This window comes from Dipodomys ordii, unplaced genomic scaffold (genome assembly GCF_000151885.1).
Source record: "Dipodomys ordii isolate 6190 unplaced genomic scaffold, Dord_2.0 Scaffold31, whole genome shotgun sequence".
In the NCBI taxonomy this organism is placed as follows: Eukaryota; Metazoa; Chordata; class Mammalia; order Rodentia; family Heteromyidae; genus Dipodomys; species Dipodomys ordii.
The window spans coordinates 9,769,235-9,788,740 of record NW_012267247.1 but is presented as its reverse complement, the minus strand read 5'-3'; the positions used below and the strand labels follow the sequence as shown (position 1 = coordinate 9,788,740).

The 19,506-nt window shown below is 48.5% G+C and overlaps 1 protein-coding gene across 3 annotated transcripts in view; it reads left to right on the top strand.

Moving 5' to 3' along the window:
• Tom1l2 (target of myb1 like 2 membrane trafficking protein) overlaps window positions 1-18,338 on the top strand; it is a 142,483-nt gene extending 124,145 nt beyond the window's left edge. For all 3 annotated transcript variants that reach the window (XM_013016495.1, XM_013016496.1, XM_013016494.1), the window contains 5 exons: window positions 1,307-1,424; window positions 2,426-2,501; window positions 11,458-11,517; window positions 13,443-13,479; window positions 14,442-18,338. In XM_013016495.1, coding sequence (XP_012871949.1) covers window positions 1,307-1,424; window positions 2,426-2,501; window positions 11,458-11,517; window positions 13,443-13,479; window positions 14,442-14,590 — 440 coding nt within the window. In that variant the 3' untranslated portion in view covers window positions 14,591-18,338. The remainder of the gene's footprint in view (window positions 1-1,306; window positions 1,425-2,425; window positions 2,502-11,457; window positions 11,518-13,442; window positions 13,480-14,441) is intronic.
• The last annotated feature ends 1,168 nt before the right edge of the window (window positions 18,339-19,506 follow it).

Here is a 19,506-nt window from a genome sequence, read left to right as displayed (position 1 = left end):
GGTTGAAGTGATTTTTCACTATTAACTAGGCTGAGGATGTCAAATAGGTTTCTCCTCACAGTGAAGCTTCTTAGAACACAAGTTGAAAAGAATGCTAAAGCAACATCAGGACCCAAAAAAAGGAATCTGTGATCGATTGGTAATGTCTGCAGTGGGTTGAAAAACAGGAATAGGAACACCGACTTAATTGCCCTCCTCAAACTATACCAGCAATCTAAAGTGTTCCATGATCTGAAAAAGAAAAAACTCTAGTTTTCCATAGTGAAAGTATGTATATGGGCTGGGAATGTGGCTTAGTGGTAGAGTGCTTGACTAGCATCCAGGGCTTGACTAGTCCTGGATTCGATTCCTCAGTACCACATACACAAAAAAAGTCAGAGGTAGTGCTGTGGCTCAAGTGGTAGAGTACTAGCCTTGAGTACAGAGAGGCTCAGGGACAGTGCCCAGGCCCTGAGTTCAAGCCCCAAGACTGGCAAAAAAGAAAGAAAGAAAGAAAGAAAGAAGAAAGTATACGACATACCTACACATAAATACATATGTTTGTATATGTATGAATTCGTATGCATATACATATAAATATATATTCATTTATACCTATCTATTCAATTACTTAGTGAGCTCCTGAGGCCAGAACCATGTCAAATTCCACCTTGGTCCCTTGGAGGTGTGTCTCTGAACATGGCAGGTACATAAAGGGTATCTGCCAAATGAATGAATCCCAGTACTGGTGGCTCATGCCTGTAATCCTAGCTACTCAGGAGGCTCAGATCTAAGGATCATGGTTCAAAGCCAGCTGGAGTAGGAAAGCCTGTGAATCTCTAATCTCCAATTAATCACCAAAAAAAGCCAGAAGTAGAGCTGTGGCTCAAGTAGTAGAGTACTAGCTTTGAGCAAAAAAGCTCAGGGGTAGTGCCCAGGCCCTGAGTTCAAGTTCCAGGACCAGCACAAAAACAAAACAATGAGTGAATGGCCCAAGTCCTTAGATAATGTGATTCAATGAACACAGGGCACTCTGACAACGTCATGGTAGAAATGGTGAAATATGATGGCCCTTGTCCTTGCTGTCATTGCCAGCAGCCTCCCTTCTAACTCTAATCTCCTGTTTTTTTCCTTGATCAGCCTTAGGAGCAGTGGCTGTCCTGCTTCCACCCCCCCCTTCCTGAGCCTGCCCTGTCTCAGGAGTGCTGAGAATAGCCCTGTCCCCCTGTAGGCTCTTAATCTACCGGCTGAACTGCTGGCCTTGGGGCCTACCACCAGGTTCATAATTCAGATTTTGTTCTATCTGTCTCTTGTTTTGTTGTCACAGACTTGGGGACAGAGAGCGTCAGTGGTACCCTTAGTTCACTCCAACAGTGTAATCCTCGTGACGGCTTTGACATGTTTGCCCAGACCAGAGGGAACTCCTTGGCAGAGCAGCGCAAGACGTATGTGGGGCCCCTTCCAGTGCTATCAAAAGATATTGGAGGGTGAGGGAGAGTGGACTCAGGCCTAGTCCCAGGCCATCACAAAGAAGCCTTTTATTTACCAGATCCAAGACTGCCAGGAACTTTAAAATATAGCTGTGAGGACTTGGCATTCACTGCTGGTACTCAATGAATTCCAGCTCCCCTCCTTCCACTCTCCTCTGCCCTTGGGGTTGACTGTGGTGTCATTCTTCTTTCAGTCACAAGAGACTATGTTTCTTTCTTTCCTGCCCATGCTGTGAATGAGGCACTGCCTTGCTCAAGTTCCTCACATTCAGGAGTTCAGACTTGGGAGGGTACAGCCAGACAGTGACCCAGACAGGTTCCTAGTAGTAAGATTTAGCTGCCTGCTGGGCACGGTAGTACATAGCTATAATTCCAGCATGTGAGAGACTAAGCCAGGAGGACCAAGAGATTGAAGCCACCCTATTGCAAGCAAATAAAAAGATTCAGCTGCCTAAAATAAGTGGTTAGGGAAGAGACTTCTCCAGCAATAATTCTGGCAAGGATGAGCCATATGGAATTGAAAGAGTTGATTCCAAAATACACAAACCCCTGTATCTTAGGCATAGAACATACTTTGAGCTTTCTGTTTAGCCTAAAGGTGGGTGCTGCTTATAAAATCAGAATTAATATTACTTTGCCTTTATGTAAACTCCATCCTCTGAGGAGTTTTGGGACACATTTGACATCCTGACAGAGAGGCCCTTGTATTGTTATTCAAGAATGGGACCTTGAAACACACAATATTCCAGGTCCCAGAGGAGTTGGGTGGTAAACTTGTGCTAAAAGCCAGCCTCTTTGCTTCAGCTGCAGGAAGACAGCATGAACCTTCAACCTATACCCAAGTCCAAGGTCACACAAAGAAGGTACCAAGGGATAGAAAGTAATTAGAGATCTCCATCCCACCTCCTGAGATCACTGGGGGAAGAACTCACCTCTGTTCCCACCACTTTCTCTAGGGTCACCTATGAGGATCCTCAGGCTGTTGGAGGACTCGCTTCTGCATTAGACAGTCGGAAACAGAACTCGGAAGTGGTAGGTCTTCAACTGTTCTTCTACCCGGAGTCTTCTGGAGGGAAAGACAAGCCATTTGGCAAAGCTATCTGGATAATTCGGCAGCTGCTTGCTTATGTAGATAGTCAGGACTTGCTGCGCTGCCAGAGAGATGCTTAAAGTAACTATGTACCACCAAATAATGCCTCATTGAGTCTCCCTACACTGTGAGGTAACATTCCTGTAATACACAAGAGGAAACCAACCAGAGAGGCAGCAGACAAACCAAGGGATTCTTGGAGAGCAGAAGCATATGGGGATTCTACCCTAGGAGTGTCCAGCTTCATAGCTCCTATTCTATGTGCACATAGGATTCTCCCCACACGTGACAAGGCCTTGGGAGTGTGCATTTCCTTCATAAGGAAGGTGAATGCTGATCTGAGTCACTCTGATGACCGTTGGCAGCTGGCCTAGCCAAGCAGTGCCAATGCTAGTAGAAGGCAATTTGGTGGTCAGGACTTGTTTGGGGAGCTAAGGAAGTTAGAGGAGGCTAGGAGGCTGCCTTGGAAAACTCCAGGCTTGGAAAAAACAAAGCCAAGGAGGGAGACACTTTGAAGTGGAGGGTGGCATCTGCATCCCCAAAATACAGCCAAGGTTCTTTACAACTTCATATCATAGAAGGCTAAAGTGTTAATGTCTAATACTTCTTACAAGATTTTTCTCTGTGAGCCTAACTAGAAGGTATATGAATGCATTCATGTTTGCAGGACAGGGAAGAGGAGGGTTGCCATGACAACTGTCTAACACAGCTGGAACTCCTGCCAGGACCCCTAGGCCTGGCTGGAAGGAAGCAATACCTACCCGTCTGCTGGACAGGAAGGTTTGCATAGGGCTCTCTGCTTCCCAAATACCGGTTCCTTGCCTCTTGCAGTTCTTGTTTAAGTGGGCCCAGACAGGCTGTCTGGCTTCTGCCTGATGTCATGAGAAAGTTTACCCATAGGGAAAAAACTCCCAAGCCAACTTGATCTGAAAACATGCATCCTTGGCACTTGTCACCAGGGGGCGCAGAAGAACTGGCCAGCTGCCTTGGGTTCTCAGCACCCTACTCTTCTATAGCAGGGACCATCAGTGCCATTCCCCATCCATGCAAGTCATAGCTCATTTTCCCATTAGCTAGATTGTCCTGGCACCTAACCTGGCATTAGAGAGCTGGGCTGAGGTCTGCCAGCAAACTGCTTCGTGAGGGTGCCCCCTCCTTCTGCCTGGCCCTGGCCTGGCCTAGATTAACTTCATCTATCAGCAAGGCTGTTTGCTGTCCATTCTGGTTCTAGGGCTTGCCCCATCATGCCAACATATGTTCTGCCTCACCCCTGCTGTTATCAGTACCCAGGCTTGGGTCCAAGTCCGGGAGATGTGGATGACTTCTCACCCTTTACCCTTTGAGTGTGTGTCTTGGCCTGGCTCCTTAATTTCAAAGGTCTTAACTCTAGCAAGTTTGCCCCTTGGTGATAGGCATAGTTTCTCCTGTTGCTGCTCACCAGGGCTAGGCACAGCCTCAGCAAGGTGGCTGGACATGTGTTGGCTATGTGTGTCTGTGTATGTGTCTACACATACATTGTATAGGCTCTCTTGGCCCCTCCCAAGCCATGTTGACCTGGAAAAGAAAAGTGGGCCAAGAGAGAAATTGAGAGCACAATAAAGAAGGAGAGCATGTTGTACACTCACACCTCCACAGTAAGATCCTATCATGTCAACTGTCCCTACTTTAAATATTTCTATCACTTAGAAAAAGACAGTAGCTAGACACTGGTGGCTCATACCTGTAATCTTAGCTACTCAGGAGGCTCAGATCTGAGAGGATCACAGTTCAAAGCCAGCCTGGGAAGGAAAGTCTGTGAGACTTTTATCTCCAATTAACTACCAAAAAGCTGGAAGTAGAACTATAGCTCAAGTGGTAGAGTGCCAGCCTTGAGCAGAAAAGCTCAGAGACAGCACCTAGGCCCTGAGTTCAAGCCCCAAGACCAGCATACACACATAAAAATTTTATTTAATTAAGAGTATAGGGCTAGGGATGTAATTCAGTTGTAAACTGCTTGCCTAGCATTTTCAAGGCCTTGGGTTCCATTCCCAACCCACAAAAACAAAAATAAAATAAATAAATAAGCAATAAAAGATATATCCAACAGCATTCAAATTAAGAATTTAGGGAAAGAACAGACTAACAGAAAGAAAAGAAAAAAAAATCAGGAATAAGGAAAATGTAGAAATAGTCTTGTAGAATTGGATTTTTTTCAGGCTGGGAAGTTGGCTCAGTGGTAGAGTGCTCGCCTCATGAGGTGCATGAAGCCCTGGGTTCGATTCCTCAACAACACATAAACAGAAAAAGCCAGAAGTGGCACTGTGGCTCAAGTGGTAGAGCACTAGCCTTGAGCTGAAGAGCTGAGGGACCGCACCCAGGCACAGAGTTCAAGCCCATGACTGACCAAAAAAAAAAAAAAAAATTGAATTTTTCCATGGGATCCCTTGCTCATCCTGCCTGGTGTCTCTAAATGCATGAGAAGCAGTCTAGGGTAACTTGTGACCTCAGAGACTTTCCAGATGTTCAGTAGTCGGTATGAGTATTTATTATCCTGCTGGGATTCATGGCTACTAAACTTTCCTTCTTTTTTCCAAGCAGGTAAGAGGATGTTCCTGGGTGGGGGGTGGGGGGACATCTGATCACATTTCCTTACAGGACTAACCATCAAATCTGAACAGTAACTTTTCTATTTCCACAATATATGCTATGACTTCTTTATCATGGGTCTTGCTGTGACTTTTCTTTCTGGGACCTTTCTGTCCTTGGCCCAGCAGAGAGGGAAAGGTGGGGACTCTGACCTGGAGCCCATAGACAGCTGGCTCATGTCCCAAGGAATGGTGAGGAGCCACAGCTGAGCAAGCCCGCTGCCCACCCTAGCCCCTTACCTGTGTAACAGTGCCTTCCTCTTGCCACCTGCCTAGCCCTTGTGATCAGATGGGATACAGTCATACTCGCTCCTTCTGACAGGGGTGCCAAATTTCCCCTCCTATTTATATACAATCTTCTAAAGCCTCAGGCTTTCAGCCCCAGAAATACCTCTGGGTTTTGGTTGGGTCCCATGGCCCTGGGCCTTCATGATGTGTGATACTAGCAGGAGTGAGGGGAGGGCCGGTCCCTCCTCTTGACTATCTCTAGAACGCTGGCAGTATTCATTTTTCCAGGATAAGCAGGACCACTGTGGCTTGTGCTTGGGGATGAGGACACCATTGTAAGGGAAAAGGCTTTTCTGGCTAATCAAGGCAGCACTCTCTAGCCTAATGGGAATTTTGCAGTCCTAGGCTTGGTGGGCTTTTATAATGGTTATTTATGTTCACTTAAGCTCCCCAAAGGACTTGAAACCTCTTACAGAAATTCACACCAACTGTTGGGATAGAGTTAAAAGAAGACAAAGTTGGAGGAACTCAATTCCCTAAGCATAGTTAGTTCTTAATTAGAGGTGCTTTTGAGGCATAGAACCCTGGGAGGAACTGTCTTACCTTATCTGTTTCAGGTAGCCCTGGGCCAGATGGATAGCCTTGGGAGAGAAATGACCTCAACCCTGACTGTCTTGGGGTGACCAGTTCACCTCCAACACAGAGCCAAAGCTCCACGTGCATGTGGTGGGGCCAGAGTGAGTGAGGATGCAGAGAAGAACTGGTGATAGACAGGGATATGTAGGGCTCTGCCTTCCAGGTGGGTGGGATGGGAAAGACACAGGATCACCCCTGGACACTGGCCAGGATGTGGTCAGGTGAAGAACCAAGACAGGCAGATGCCTGGTAGGGCAAGAAGGTCCAAGACTATATAGGCAGCACAAAGGCCACCTGCCTATGTAAGGGCTGATGGCAGTTGCATTAGCAGCACTCTCTCTCTCTCCTTGAATGAGAAAGCAGTGGTTCCTGCATCATCCCTAACGTCATTCCTCAAAGGGTAAGCTGGCCAGACCCCTCATAGGCTTCTTCAGGAACATGGTAGATTCTGACCTTAGAACAGGTTCCTAGAAACCATGTGTAATTCACTGTCCAAATTGGGAAGATCCAGCCCATGTACCCTTGTGCCTAATAATCCTGCAAAAAAGGATACTGCCCTTCAAACTACAGAGTGTGGTCTTGGCAGCTAGTGGTAGCATCTGCCTCTACCCACACTAGCTGCCTCCCTAATGCCTGTCCTCAGTAGCACTCCAGTCTCCAATTTCTCAGAAACAAACCCAACTAACAGCTAACCTGGTGTCTCACCCTCCTGCCTGCAGTTTTTAATGATATTCAAATGATTAAAATGTTTATTAATTGCTTCGCCTTATGCCCCATAGTATAGAAACCTCGAGTCTTTCCAAACTTCCTGAGTACAAATTCTTACGTGGAAACTTTTTGTACTATTGCTTGAGGACAGAGGCTTTTAGACACTTCCCCGCATTGGGCTAGCTGAAATGTTATGGGGTGAGTTTCATAGCCTCCCCTTGCTCTCATCGCATTGAAAGTCAAATGGACTTGAGTCCAGCTGTGGAGGAGTGCCTCATTAGGGTCTTCTTCTCTTAAGACTTCAGCTGTTGGCTATCTAGCATAAAAGTTAGGTCCATTGCTAGCTGAACTAAAACGAGATCTGTATGAGCTGGTGCTGGGCCAATGGCTCATCCTTCCCTATCTCCCTGGCCCCTGATCTCTGCTTCTTCTGGTTGATGATCAGCTGGGGCTAGCTCCTATTTGCAGGCTACAGAACCAGGAAGATGTCCTGGTGAAAACAAATGTAAGTCAAAGCAAGAGCAAAAGTAGGTTAGTGAAGAGAACCTATTGCAACAAAACTTAGCTTAAAGTTAGGACTGTCCATGTCCCTCCTTTTCAGTAACCCTAGGAGACCCCCAGACACAGCCCAGAGAGCACTGTCTGGGATGATCTGATGGCAGCACCTCTTCTCTGTCCTGAGACAAGGTAGTATTACCTGCCCTTCAGGTAAGAACCTGCAGCAAAACAGCAGCCTACCGCCCAGATCTGAATCTGCCTCCTGGGCATGTGAGTTGCCTGTTTCATTTTTACTGTGCAGATAGAGGTTACCAGGGCAATCACCCTGCTATCCCGGCTTCTCGCTTTACAAGATTCAACTTTAAGCTTTAGTCCCCATGGGATAGGGGTGTACAGGGCCCTCAATGCTGAGCTCCACAGAGCAAGCTCCATACTAAGCAAGCATTCTATCACTTGCCTTTATAGTCTCTCTTCACATCTTTCTTCTTTGTCTCCCTTGTCCAATACCTACTTTTTTTCAGACACCTTGAGCCAGCCTGCCACTCGGATCAGTGCCCAAGACCATTTAACCATGGTGTTTCAAAGCCAACAGGCCTCCTAGAGATCTTCTGGGCCAGTCTCTGGTCTGATAGATTGATGCTGAGGCCTTCCAAGGGTCTGAGGACTTGTCTAAAACCACAGGGTAGAGATACTTAGTCCCCTAAGACTCAGAACCCTTCTCTAGCCAGGGTTCTTCCCTTCTCTCCAGCCTAGAAAAGGGATCTCCTCCCTCTCAGCCTCTCTGTTATATTTTTATGTCAGTATATGTGTTCAGTCTAGGTCTCCTAGCACTTGCATGAATAGAAGGGATTTGACCCTGTTAAAATACTCCAGACACTTATTGACCAGAGCAGATTTTTGTAGCTAAGGCTTTACATCCCAGCACAAGAAAGTCAATCCTGTCTTATGTTAGACAAACTCACCTGGTAACCAGCACCCTGGATCCTCAGAAGTTCATGTTCTGAGGCCTGGTAGCTTTACTATAAAGTCAGTTCCAATGTTCTAACTTCCTTGGGTGTCAGCATTAGGGAACAGAAGCACCAACTTGGAAGCTAAGGTATTCTGACTCCAGGAGGGTTGAAAATTAAATATAACCTTATAAATCACCTTATTCCACAGATGAAGAAATTGTGCCTGCCTTTTCACCCACAAGTCTAAGGCTTCTTAGGTCAAAAGAAGCTGGAACTACCCAGTGAAGAAACTAAAGGTTTCTTCAACTCAGTGAAGGGTCTAAGAGAAGCAACTCACCCCAAGCTTCCACCAATGAGAGGTGTGGCCCAACTGGAGCCCAGCACCACCCTTACCTATGCTCTCCCTCTCATGCTCTGCCTGGCTCCCAGACTTGTCTGGAGGATGCCATTCCACACATTACACATAAGTTTCAGGTACATCTGGGAAGAGAGCAATAGTGTAAGGTGTTTTTTTGTTGATGTTTTGTTTTGCATGATATCTGTCAAGATTAGTCTTCAAAGAAGAAAATGTAATCATGATCTCATATCCAAAGATTTATTTATTTTTACCTCACTGGAAATTAAATCCATACTAGGCAAGTATTCTGCCACTGAGCTCCACCAATAGCCTTCTGTTGTTTAATAGTAACAAAAAAAATTGTAAGGAAAAAAAACTAAACATTTTTAAACCCATGGTTACTTACTGCCTTTTTAAAGTTTCTTTTTTTTTTTTGGGGGGGGGGTCCGGTCGTGGGGCCTGAACTCTGGGCCTGGGCGCTGTCTCTCAGCTCTTCAGCTCAAGGCTAGCGTTCTACCACTTGAGCCACAGCGCCACTTCTGGCTTTTTAGTGGTTTTATTGGAGATAAGAGTCTCAGGGACTTTCTTGCCCCAGCTGAGTTTGAACTGCAATCTTCAGACCTAAGCCTCCTGAATAGCTAAGAGTGCAGTCATGAGCCACTGACAGCTAGCATTCCTTAGCCTTGTGAGTTTGGGCATTGCAGGTGTGTACCATCACACCCAGCTTCTCTTAGAGGCTTTTTTCAAATTTTAGCAACACATCAGAAAAGAAGCTCAGTGGTAGAGCTTGCCTAGCATGCATGAAACTCTGGGTTCCATCCTAGGTACTACAAAGGAGAAAAAAAAAAAAAAGAAGGGAAAAGCTCAGTACATGGAGTCTCAGTTTCTTCTGGGTGGTTTATGCTGCATACATACAAACAAAGGAAGGCCATGTAAGAGTGCTCTAGCAGCTGAGGGGTTGGCTGAGCCTTGGTGTTGGGACTCAGCATGGCACACATCCTCTCTGAGCCAGGCATTATGATTTAGAGGCATCAAGATCATGAAAATGGCATCTCCTTGTTCCAGGAATGTGTCAAGGCAGAAGGCCTGCCAGCAAGCATCGGATAGCAGGCTGCACCCGCTGTGTCCTGCTGCTCTTTGACAGGGAAGGTGGGTGCCTGCCTTAAGCACTGTTGGCACAGCCATGGAGCATTCATGTCCCCACCCTGAGTGAGTAGTCACATATTTTATCCCTAGCATTCATATCAGGGTGGTAAGAACTCGCAGGAATGTTTTCAGTTCAACAGTCTGCAGTCCCCCAGAAAGGATAAAATGGCAACATAGAGAGATTCTTCTAATCTGGTCAGTGGGTAGTTTGGCATTCTGAAAATACTTATGTGACTGCCCACGTCTGGTTGCAGATAGGACACAGAGCAGGTTCAGAGCCTGGGTTGACAGCTCACAGAGGGAGGGAGGGGCTCTCACAACACTGCAGGCACCTGCTCAGACTGTGCATGCTCCACCTGAAGTCCCAAACCCTTCCCTCTTCGGGAGCAGATGTCAGCCTCCAAGACTAGTTAGATCAGGGCTGGTTCTAGGAATTTTCTGTTTTTCCTTGGTTAAGGCTGAGTCATTTTTTAGAATTAGTTTACACTGACACAGTCTTCTTACTGCTTGTTTAAACTTTATCATTACTCTAGGACATTGAGGTATAGACAGCAATAGGTGTACACTAGCTTTTCTTTTCTAGAAATAGTAGTCAATTAAGACATTCCCCTCTTCTCCAAAATTACTTCCTAGGCCCAGGATAGGTAAGGAACAAGGTCCTTGACTAAGGGCCATCACCTTATTTGTCTGGACTGGGTGCCAATTATCTCATTAAAGTGGCTTCGAAGGGGTTAAAGGCCACTTTCACTTCTTATCACATCATAGTTGACAACATAAATTGTTTTAGTCACATGAATTTTTCAGAATCTCTGCCTGAGGCTCAAAAGTCCAGGTTGTAATTTGTCAGGCATCTATTAGGTTTGTGGGGGAGCCCTGTCACCTCGCCAGTGCCCTGGTCACTGCTCCCAGTTCTCAGTGAACTTCTTTTCTTTGACTGCAGGAGACTACTGTTGAAAGTAGAAAGCATGAGACTAAAGGAAACTTGTGTTCAGAGCTACTGTGTGATTATTTTTCCCCCTCTGAGGAGACATAAAGACTAAAGCCTCGCAGTCTTTTTGTCACCAAAGCCTTCGTTTTAGCAGTGAAGCCTTGCAGTTCCCTTTGTCACTAAAACCCTCATTTTAGCCACATTTCTATTGGTAGTAAAGCAGGCCTCCTTTCTGTCAACCATGCCACACCCAAGCCAGTGGAGCTCTAGCCTCTGGCTCCTCCTTCCACTTAGAATATAATCCAGACAGATGGATTTGGCAACCTATTAAACAGAGCCAACAGAGCCTCAGGTGTCTTCCAAGGCTGGTTGATACCTGCATCCCACTCTGAGTATGGGGGAGGCCCCTCTTGGCTCCTGGAGTCACTCCCTGGGCTGGGCTTGATTCAGGGCAATTGGTTCTCCTGGGCTGTCATGACTACTATAAGACAACCACATTCTTGAGAGTAGAAGGTGCTTTGTACCTGTGATTACAAGAAGAGACACATGCAGTCAAAAAGTTATCCATATTAAGAATGTGTACTTCCTTGCCACGGGCCTCTGCTTCTGACTGTTTGCCACCTCCTTTGCTTTCCTCACCTGCCATTTCACATATGGCTGCCCTGTGCTGCACTGCGTGCCATGCAATTGTGTTTTTTTGTTTTTTTTTTTTTTTGTTTTGCTGTGTACATTTTGGTTTCATTTGGGGGTTGCTTTTTGACGATTTATTTTGTTCCGGTGTTCTGTCTTCTTCTGCCTGGCTGTGTGGGGGCTGCCTGGTCCCGCTGCTTGCCGCCTCCATAGATCCCCGTTTCGCAGCCCTCTGTCATGGACGACATTGAGGTGTGGCTCAGGACGGACCTGGTGAGACTCAATTTTTATACTTTGTGTACGGGGAGTGGCTAGGCAGAAGTTCTTCTGAGGATGGGGGGCTGATGAGCCCCCATCTGTGGGTGGAGGAGGGTCAGGTCTATCACAGCCTCTGCAGCCACCTTCCTTCCCAGTGCTTGGCCTCGGCAAGGGGTGCTGTGGAAGACTTCTGGAGGCCAGTGATGGGTGGGGCTCAGGGTACAGTTCCTCATCCACACAGTCCTGCACAGGTGTGGGCAGGTCCTTCCTGACATCCCACTGTCTGGGAGCAAAGCTGCTGACCCAGCGTTGGTTGACTCCTCTGGATTGATTTCAAGGAGGTGTGTGCTTGGGGGCTAGGGGAGTATTTCCTGTTTGTTTTTGTTTTCATTTTTAGATGTAATTTTTCTGTTTTATTTTTATTTCAATTTCTGTTTTTGCGGTGCTGGGGACAGAAGTCATGACATTGTGCATGCTAGACAAGTATATCTCTGAGCTATGTCCTCAGTCCTTTTTTTTTTAATTGTGAAATATAGAGAGATGAATTGAGAGGATTTCTTTTTTAATTCACTGTCATCCCCCTGCCCAGTATCTTCTAGTGCTTTTTTGGGGGGGAAAAAAAACCTTCCCCCAAAGAGTGTTATCTCCATTCTAAGAAACAGGATGAAAGCCAAGGATGTTATGCATCTGAAAATGGTTACAGGTTCATCCCTCTGTTCCTTACAAAGTTTGTAGCTCTGGGAAGGGAAGGAATTGGTCAGTGTCCAGTGAAGTTTCCTGTGGGGAGATGTGGCTTTCCCAGGGTCATGGGCTAGGTTGAATTCTTCCCAGATCTAGAGACCCAGGCTAGTGACTGGGCCATCTTCCACAAGAGGAGAGCAGGCCTCTGACAATCAGGATCCCTCCCCTTCCTGGAAGGCCAGGCTTTCCACAGACACTCACTAGCTAAAAGAGACAGCTAACCTGGTGTCAGGGGGCGGAAAAAGTGCCCCATGTTTTTTCCTAAAGGATGCTCAGAAAAGAAATAGCTTCCTTCACAGAGGAAGAGCAGGAAGTGCTGAAGCCCTCCCTTTTCAAGGGACCTAAGACTCAGGAGAATCTTGGGCTGGGAAGGTGGCTCAGTGGTAGAGAGCTAGCCTTGAATGCATGAGGCCCTGGGTTCGATTCCTCAGCACCACATAAGCACAAAAGAAAAAAAGCCGGAAGTGGCACTGTGGTTCAAGTGGTAGAGCGCTAGCCTTGAGCTGAAGAGCTGAGGGACAGTGCCCAGGCCCAGAGTTCAGGACCCTCGATTGGACCCCCCCCAAAAAAAAAAAAGAAAGAAAGAAAGGAGAATCTTGTCTAACAATGTTCCCAGCAGACTCCCTTCAAGGGGCTGGCAGGAGGATTCAGGTCTAGACCACAGGGGAAGGCTCTATTCAGGCTTCCAGGAGACAGAGCTCCCACTGCCAAAGTACCAACTGGTGGGGTGGGGGGCAATCCAGGCTCCAATAGCCCCTAGCTATTGCTGGGAACAGTGTCTTCCCAGAACCCCACACTGACAGTGAGCAGATACTGCACAGAGGAGCACATCTGGAGACACTGGTACACCTCAGCCTCCTGTGACTACCCTGGCTTCTGTCCAGAGCCTTCAAAGAATCAATGGGTGGGGTCTTATCCTCACCCCAGCTTATACTTTTAAAAATTTTTTTCTGGCCCTTATGAGGGATCAAAACTTAGAACCTGTTTGGTTTGGTTTCCTATTCCCTTTATCTTTTTTGTTGTTGTTGTTGTTTAACAAAATTTCTGCTTCTAATAAGAAGAGCAGTATTTTGCTATTACAAAAATAAAGTTTTGTTTGTTTTGAGAAGTGCCAATTAAGTGGTCATGGATGGGCAGAGGTGGCTGGGCAGGCAAGGCTAGGACAAGCCCTAATGCTACTCTATCTGCTCCTCCAACAGAAGGGCGATGACCTGGAAGAGGGTGTCACAAGTGAAGGTAAGCCCAGCCAGTGACCTTGCAGGCCCCTTTTCTCTTCCACCCTAGTCTCTGGGGCTATACAAGTACTGGGCCCACCTCTTCATAGAGCCTTTGTTGCCAAAGTTTTTATAAGTGTTAAGTCTCTGAGCTGTGTCCTTCAGGGTTGTGATGATATAGGAAGTAACATCTCCCTTCTCCTTTAAGGGGAAAAACAAAACAAAACATGATTTTTCACTGGGAAAACTAATAGTTGCCACAGCTTGCCATTTGGGTCCCAACCCTGGTCAGTCAGGCCAGGTAGAGACCCAGTAAAGAATCCTCCTTCCGGGGCTGGGAAGATGGCTCAGTGGTAGAGCGCTTGCTTTGCATGCATGAGGCCCTGGGTTCGATTCCTCAGCACCACATAAGCAAAAAGAAAAAAGCCGGAAGTGGCGCTGTGGCTCAAGTGGTAGAGTGCTAGCCTTGAGCTGAAGAGCTGAAGGATAGCGCCCAGACCCAGAGTTCAGGCCCCATGAACGGACCCCCCCCCCAAAAAAAAAGAATCCTTCCCTCATCCCTCCCTGGCCCTATGCTGATTTGGGAAATAGAGATCTAAGACCTTGATGGGGCAAGTTCTCTGGGTTGTGTTTCCCCAAACTTTTCCTACAGAGCCTGCGGGCTGTCAGATCCTTTCCCTATCATCAGCTTCAAGTTGGGCTTCCTGCTTGCCTTGCGAGTAGATATGGGAGAGAGGACTAACTTTGCTGAGATGGATTCCCCAAGCTGGAAAGGCACAGAATCAATGGTGCTGACCCGCAGCTTGCCCTGCCATTCCTGCCTCTGGACAGAGCTGCCCTCTAGGGCAACATGGTAACCTCTCAAGCTAGAGGTGGAGATCTCCTGCTGGGTTGGACTCCGTGGGGAGAAATAAAGCATACCCTAGAAAACAAGAAGGCTGTATCTCCCACTAACCCTGTGCCTTGCCTTGGTTTATATTGCAGAGTTTGATAAGTTCCTGGAAGAAAGAGCCAAAGCTGCTGAAATGGTTCCTGACCTTCCCTCACCCCCTATGGAAGCCCCTGCGCCAGCCTCCAACCCTTCTGGTCGAAAGAAGCCAGAGCGGTCTGAGGATGCCCTCTTTGCCCTGTGAGCTGTTCTGTGGTTTGCCTCCCTTGATTGGCAGGGCACTGCTGGTTCCCCTAGTGGACACGGGCACTGGCCACTGCTCCCCAGCCCCTCGGCCTGCACACCTGTGTCTCCATGGAAACACCACTGTGTTTGCTCCCAGACCTCTCCTAGTCAGGACCAGCTTTTGTCACCTTCTTTTCTCTAGGTGGTGGGACAGTGGCAGCCAGAGGCTTCCTTCCCCTACCTGCATGGGCTCCACTGGCCTTGGGTCATCCCAGGAAGAACCAGTGGCCCAGCCCCAAGAAGGGCAGCCCCCACTTGGTAATCCTGAGCAGAGCATCTGAACTGTCCCCTTCATTATCTCCAATAGAGATGGGTCAGGTTCTATTCCTGCCACATGCGCCCACCTCCTCCTGGTTCAGTGGCTTTCCTCAGGCATGCTGTTCCCCTGTGCCCCGCTCTTCCAGAAAGGGCTTGGTGTGGAGCAAGGCTCAGTTGTGCCCATAGGCTCAGTCTCTTTCCTTGGACTGTGTGTCACCTTGTGACACTTTATGTGTTGGCACTTTAGAGGACTCTGTAGGCTGCCAGCTCCTTCCTCATGCCTGTGCTGGTTCAGCAGCTAAGTCTTGAACCAAAGGGCCCAGAAGGACCTTTGGCTCTTGGTATAGGGACAGCCAAGGGCATCTGGGAGGCAGCATGTAACCTGTAAACTCTGGCCACATGGCATGCTGAGTAGCAAGCTCTGCTACAAACTAACTGGCCCCCGTGGATACTTTGCACATCACCCCCACACCTGACCCTGGTGTTGGAGAGGATTGTATGAGAGGCATGGCTCCGGCATATGTGGGAAGATGATGTGGGTTTGCTGCATTTGTACCATGCCCATAGCACTGGCCTGGCCTGTAGCAGCCTCCATACCCAGGCCTGGTAGCAAACAGCTATGCACCATGTCTGGAGGCTCCAAATGACTGAATGGCTAGAATGACACTAAGTTCCTTCTGCCCTCCCTGGAAGGGGCTTCAGCCTCCTTCCCAGCTGTCTTGACAGAATGATCCCTCCCACCTTACATGTCCCCTAGCCCCCACTTCCCATTTGAAGGCCACAGCCTAAGGCTGAGCAGATGGGGGCTGGTGACACCTGCTCCTGTTCTGTGTCCTTGCTGGTGTTTTTTTGGCCCTAGGCAATGGACTCAGCATTAGCCATGTCCTGGTCCAACCCTGTCCTTCCCTAAGCTGCCATTATCAGAAAACAAATGTTGTAGCAGCAGCAGCCCCTCCTGAGTCTTAGGGCCTGCTCACTGTACTCTCTGGCACCCCAGGTTACCACGTGTTCATGATGTGATCATCCTTTCCCCCTGTCACCACCAGAGATCAACCTTATCACAGAGAGGAGGCCAGGCTTTGAGGGATAAAATACCAGTGCAGCACTTTGTGATGCTCTTATAACCAGGATTGCAGTGAAGGCTGAGGGCAGGAATGGTCCTGCCCCAGGACTCCATGCTGTCCAGTACCCCTCCAGCAGCCTCTAGGAAGGAGGCCTGCATACTGGGTCCATCTAACAGAACCAGTAGGGGATATAATACTCATATTGCAGAGGATATCCTGGAAGCACCTTCCCAAGTTCAGCCAGCCTGCTTCCTGTCCAATCCTCTGAGCATCTGCCATACTCCACCTTCTGATTCCCAGCTCTTGGCCAACCCAGGCCCCTCTCTCAGTCTCTCAAGAGCAGAGCCCCTGAGGCAAACTTGGCTGTTAAGACCTCTGAAGGGAGCTGGTTGGCTTAAGCTACAGGGGAGGTTGCTGGCATGGGGGCCTACATACCCAGAGAGCTAGTCCTTGCATAGTCGGGTGGGGTGATCCTATGAGGGTCAGAGCCCACTTCTGTTAGCCTGCCAGAGCTGGTGAGTGGTAGGGAGGCAGGCCAGCATCTTCTGAGGGAAAAGGCAGCCTCCCTGCCTATGTATTACATAGAGAAGACGATCAATTCCCGTAGGAAGCAAGGCTGTACAGGGACCTGCCTGAATTCAGGAGGTCCCCAGCAAAGCTGCTCTTAGTACCCATGTCCAGAGATGCTCCCATCCCCTGACTCCAGCTGGTTGCCCCACAGGCAGCAGGTACTGGAGGTCTCCTGTGAGCTGTCAGGAGGCCATTAGCCATGCAGACAAGAAACTCCTGCCTTCCTGGCCTGGAACAGCCCCTCTGGTGGCTTTCACATACCTCTGTTCACATCCTGTCCAGAGGTAGCTGCCCTACCTGCAGGCTGAGGCCCACACCAGAAGCAAGGGCAGGCCCAGCTGCCCTGAAGGGGGTTTTACTCATCCCTTATGGGTTGCCCTGTCCTGGGGCCTGTGATCCTCCCTCACCCTCCATGTGGGGGGCATACCCCTCAGGCCTCCAGCTTAGTAAGGAGCAGAACTAGTTGGGAAAGCTGGACCTGGACCCGTGCAAGCCATCTGCCTCCATAAGTGTTAGAAATCACAGATACAGTATGTACTTAATTACACTAAATTATTGCTGGGATGCCTCATAAGCACTAATTATACCTGATTATAGGTTAAAATATTTATTTTGTCAAAATATTTTCTTGGGGATATGTTTAACCTTTATTTTGTTCATTGTGTGCTGAGGTGTGACGAGTAACCTCCTGCCTACCTTTTTGGCCAGTGGGAAGCAACAAACAAAAGTCACTGCTTGCAGTTTGACCCCAGCACAGTGGCCTCTGGCAAGACTACCACAGAGTGGTTCCAGCCCAGGCCTCGAGCAGGTGGACTGTGGCTGGGCTGAGAGTGACCTACTTGTTTCTTAGTACATGGGACAAGGGACTTGTTGCTGGCCTTGGTCAGAGGGGAATGTGACTGTCTGTCCGTCCTGTCATTTTTGTCTATGAGCCCCCTCTGTGAGTGACTGTGCCTTGGCTCACTGCCCCTCCCTTCCCCACCCCGTGCTCTCAGGCCTGTGGTTCTCACTGTAGCCCATTGGGAGGCAAGAACCCACCCCCTGACAGCACTGTGCAGCTTCGAGAATGGTGGCAGGCCTCTGTGTGGCCCAGTGGTATGGGCTCCTGCCCTCATCTTCTTGCTGCTACACCCCCACCCCCCAATTAGCCCTGCTGCAAGCTCTCTTCTGACTGATGGCTCAGCCAAGAGAAGAGCAGCATGAGGAAGAAGCTGAGCCCAGCCTCAGCTTCTTGCACTGCTGGGTCAGCCCCCTGGCCTCTCCACCATCTCTTGTTGGGAGAGCTGGGTTCTTCCACCATACAGGGCAGCCACAGGGCACCAGCCACTCCCAGAGGAAGATGTTTCCACCTAAAGATGCTCCCCATTCTGCCCTGTGCCCATCTCCAACCCCACCTGCCCATAGGGGTCCAAGCCTGGCTTCCCAGGTTGCCAAGCACCTTCTGGGGAACCTGTCAGCCCTGCATCAGAACTGCTCCTGCCATGTCCCAAACCTCCAAGCTCTCCTGGGTAGCAGGGATGGTATTTATTTCCTAAAGCTTGCACTTCATTTGTGAGGGTTCTCAGGATTGTTGGGGGCTATTGAAAAGAGGAATGTGTTGAGTTTGTTGTCTCTTTGTCCCAGAAGTCTGGTGTCTCATCACTGTCTTGTGTTTCTGTGGGCAGAGCTGGTTCTGGAGGGTGGGTCAAGGCTTGGAAGGCTTAGAGTGACATCAGAGTGTCCACCTACCCCACTGGCTCTCCCTCCAGATGCCATCTCTCTAGTTTGGGTTCTTGCATGTAAAATTCTCCACAATAAACATATAATTGAACTGTTCCCTGTGTGATTTCTGTGGTTTCATCCCAAGGGCCTACCAGGTTGGAGTACCTCCCCAGCTTCTTTAAAAAGGGACTATTATGGGTCCTTGGGGTCCTTGTTGGAGGAAGCAGCTAGGGACATCCCTCCCTCTCCGGCTGCCTATCTGCCTACCAGGAAGCTCCCTGTACTCTGCCCAGTGCGCCTTGGTAGTAGTGGCTGTAAAGCTGCTGGGTTGCCTGAGTGCTCACACTGCAATCAGAAGCTATAGCTCTTCCTGTATTTCATCCTAGATCTCTCACCTTCTTTGGTAACAACTTTATTGAGATATATAATTGGTGTAGTATATAATTTACCCATGTAAAATATACAATTGAGTAATTTTGGATTCTTTCTGATCCAATACAATTATAGAACATTTTCTCCCCCACAAAAAGAACCCTATCTGTGTTGTTTCCCCACCATCTCTCTTGCTTTCTTGCTTGGAGGTGGAGGGGGGGTGGAGTGGGCCCTACAGTACTTGCTAAAAGGTGGAAAGGCTGCAATGGGTGGCTGTTAGGAACCTGGGGTATTCGTGCCTTCTTCTGGTGGCTTGGGAGACCCTTTTAATTCCTTCACCAACCCAAGTTAGGCCGGATCGCAAGTGCAGGGGACTCATGGCTTTCATTGTACTATTTGGGACTAGAAAAAGCTATAGACTTGGTCTTGGGTGCATGGCGTGGAAGACTCAGCCCTCAAACCCAAACTTGTATCTCCTGGACTAGGGTTATGGAGGCCATCTCCATGGCCAGCAATGAAACCTTCTACATGGGTGGCATAGGACAGAGTTTCCAGCTGCTGAGAAGAGGAGGGAGGGTACATGGCAGGGGTCACCAGCCTAGGCCAGAAGTATAACAACCCAGCTTCTTTTGATCGACTACTATCATGAGCTCCAGGGGGTTTTAATGAGATCCTGCTTGTTTCTGGCCAGTTGGAGTGAACTAGTGCTTCCCCATACGCACACTCCATGCAAGAGCAGAGAGAAGGCCTCTGACAGGAAGGAGGCCCACAACCCCAGTTCCCACTGAACAGATACCATGAACCATTCTGTGTCCTCAGTCCTGTGCCAAGACTGTGGTACTCCAGGAAACTAGAGCTATGTCCCTGCGTGGTGGAGAGAAAGTTGGCCTAGAGATTGCCGTGGATTCAC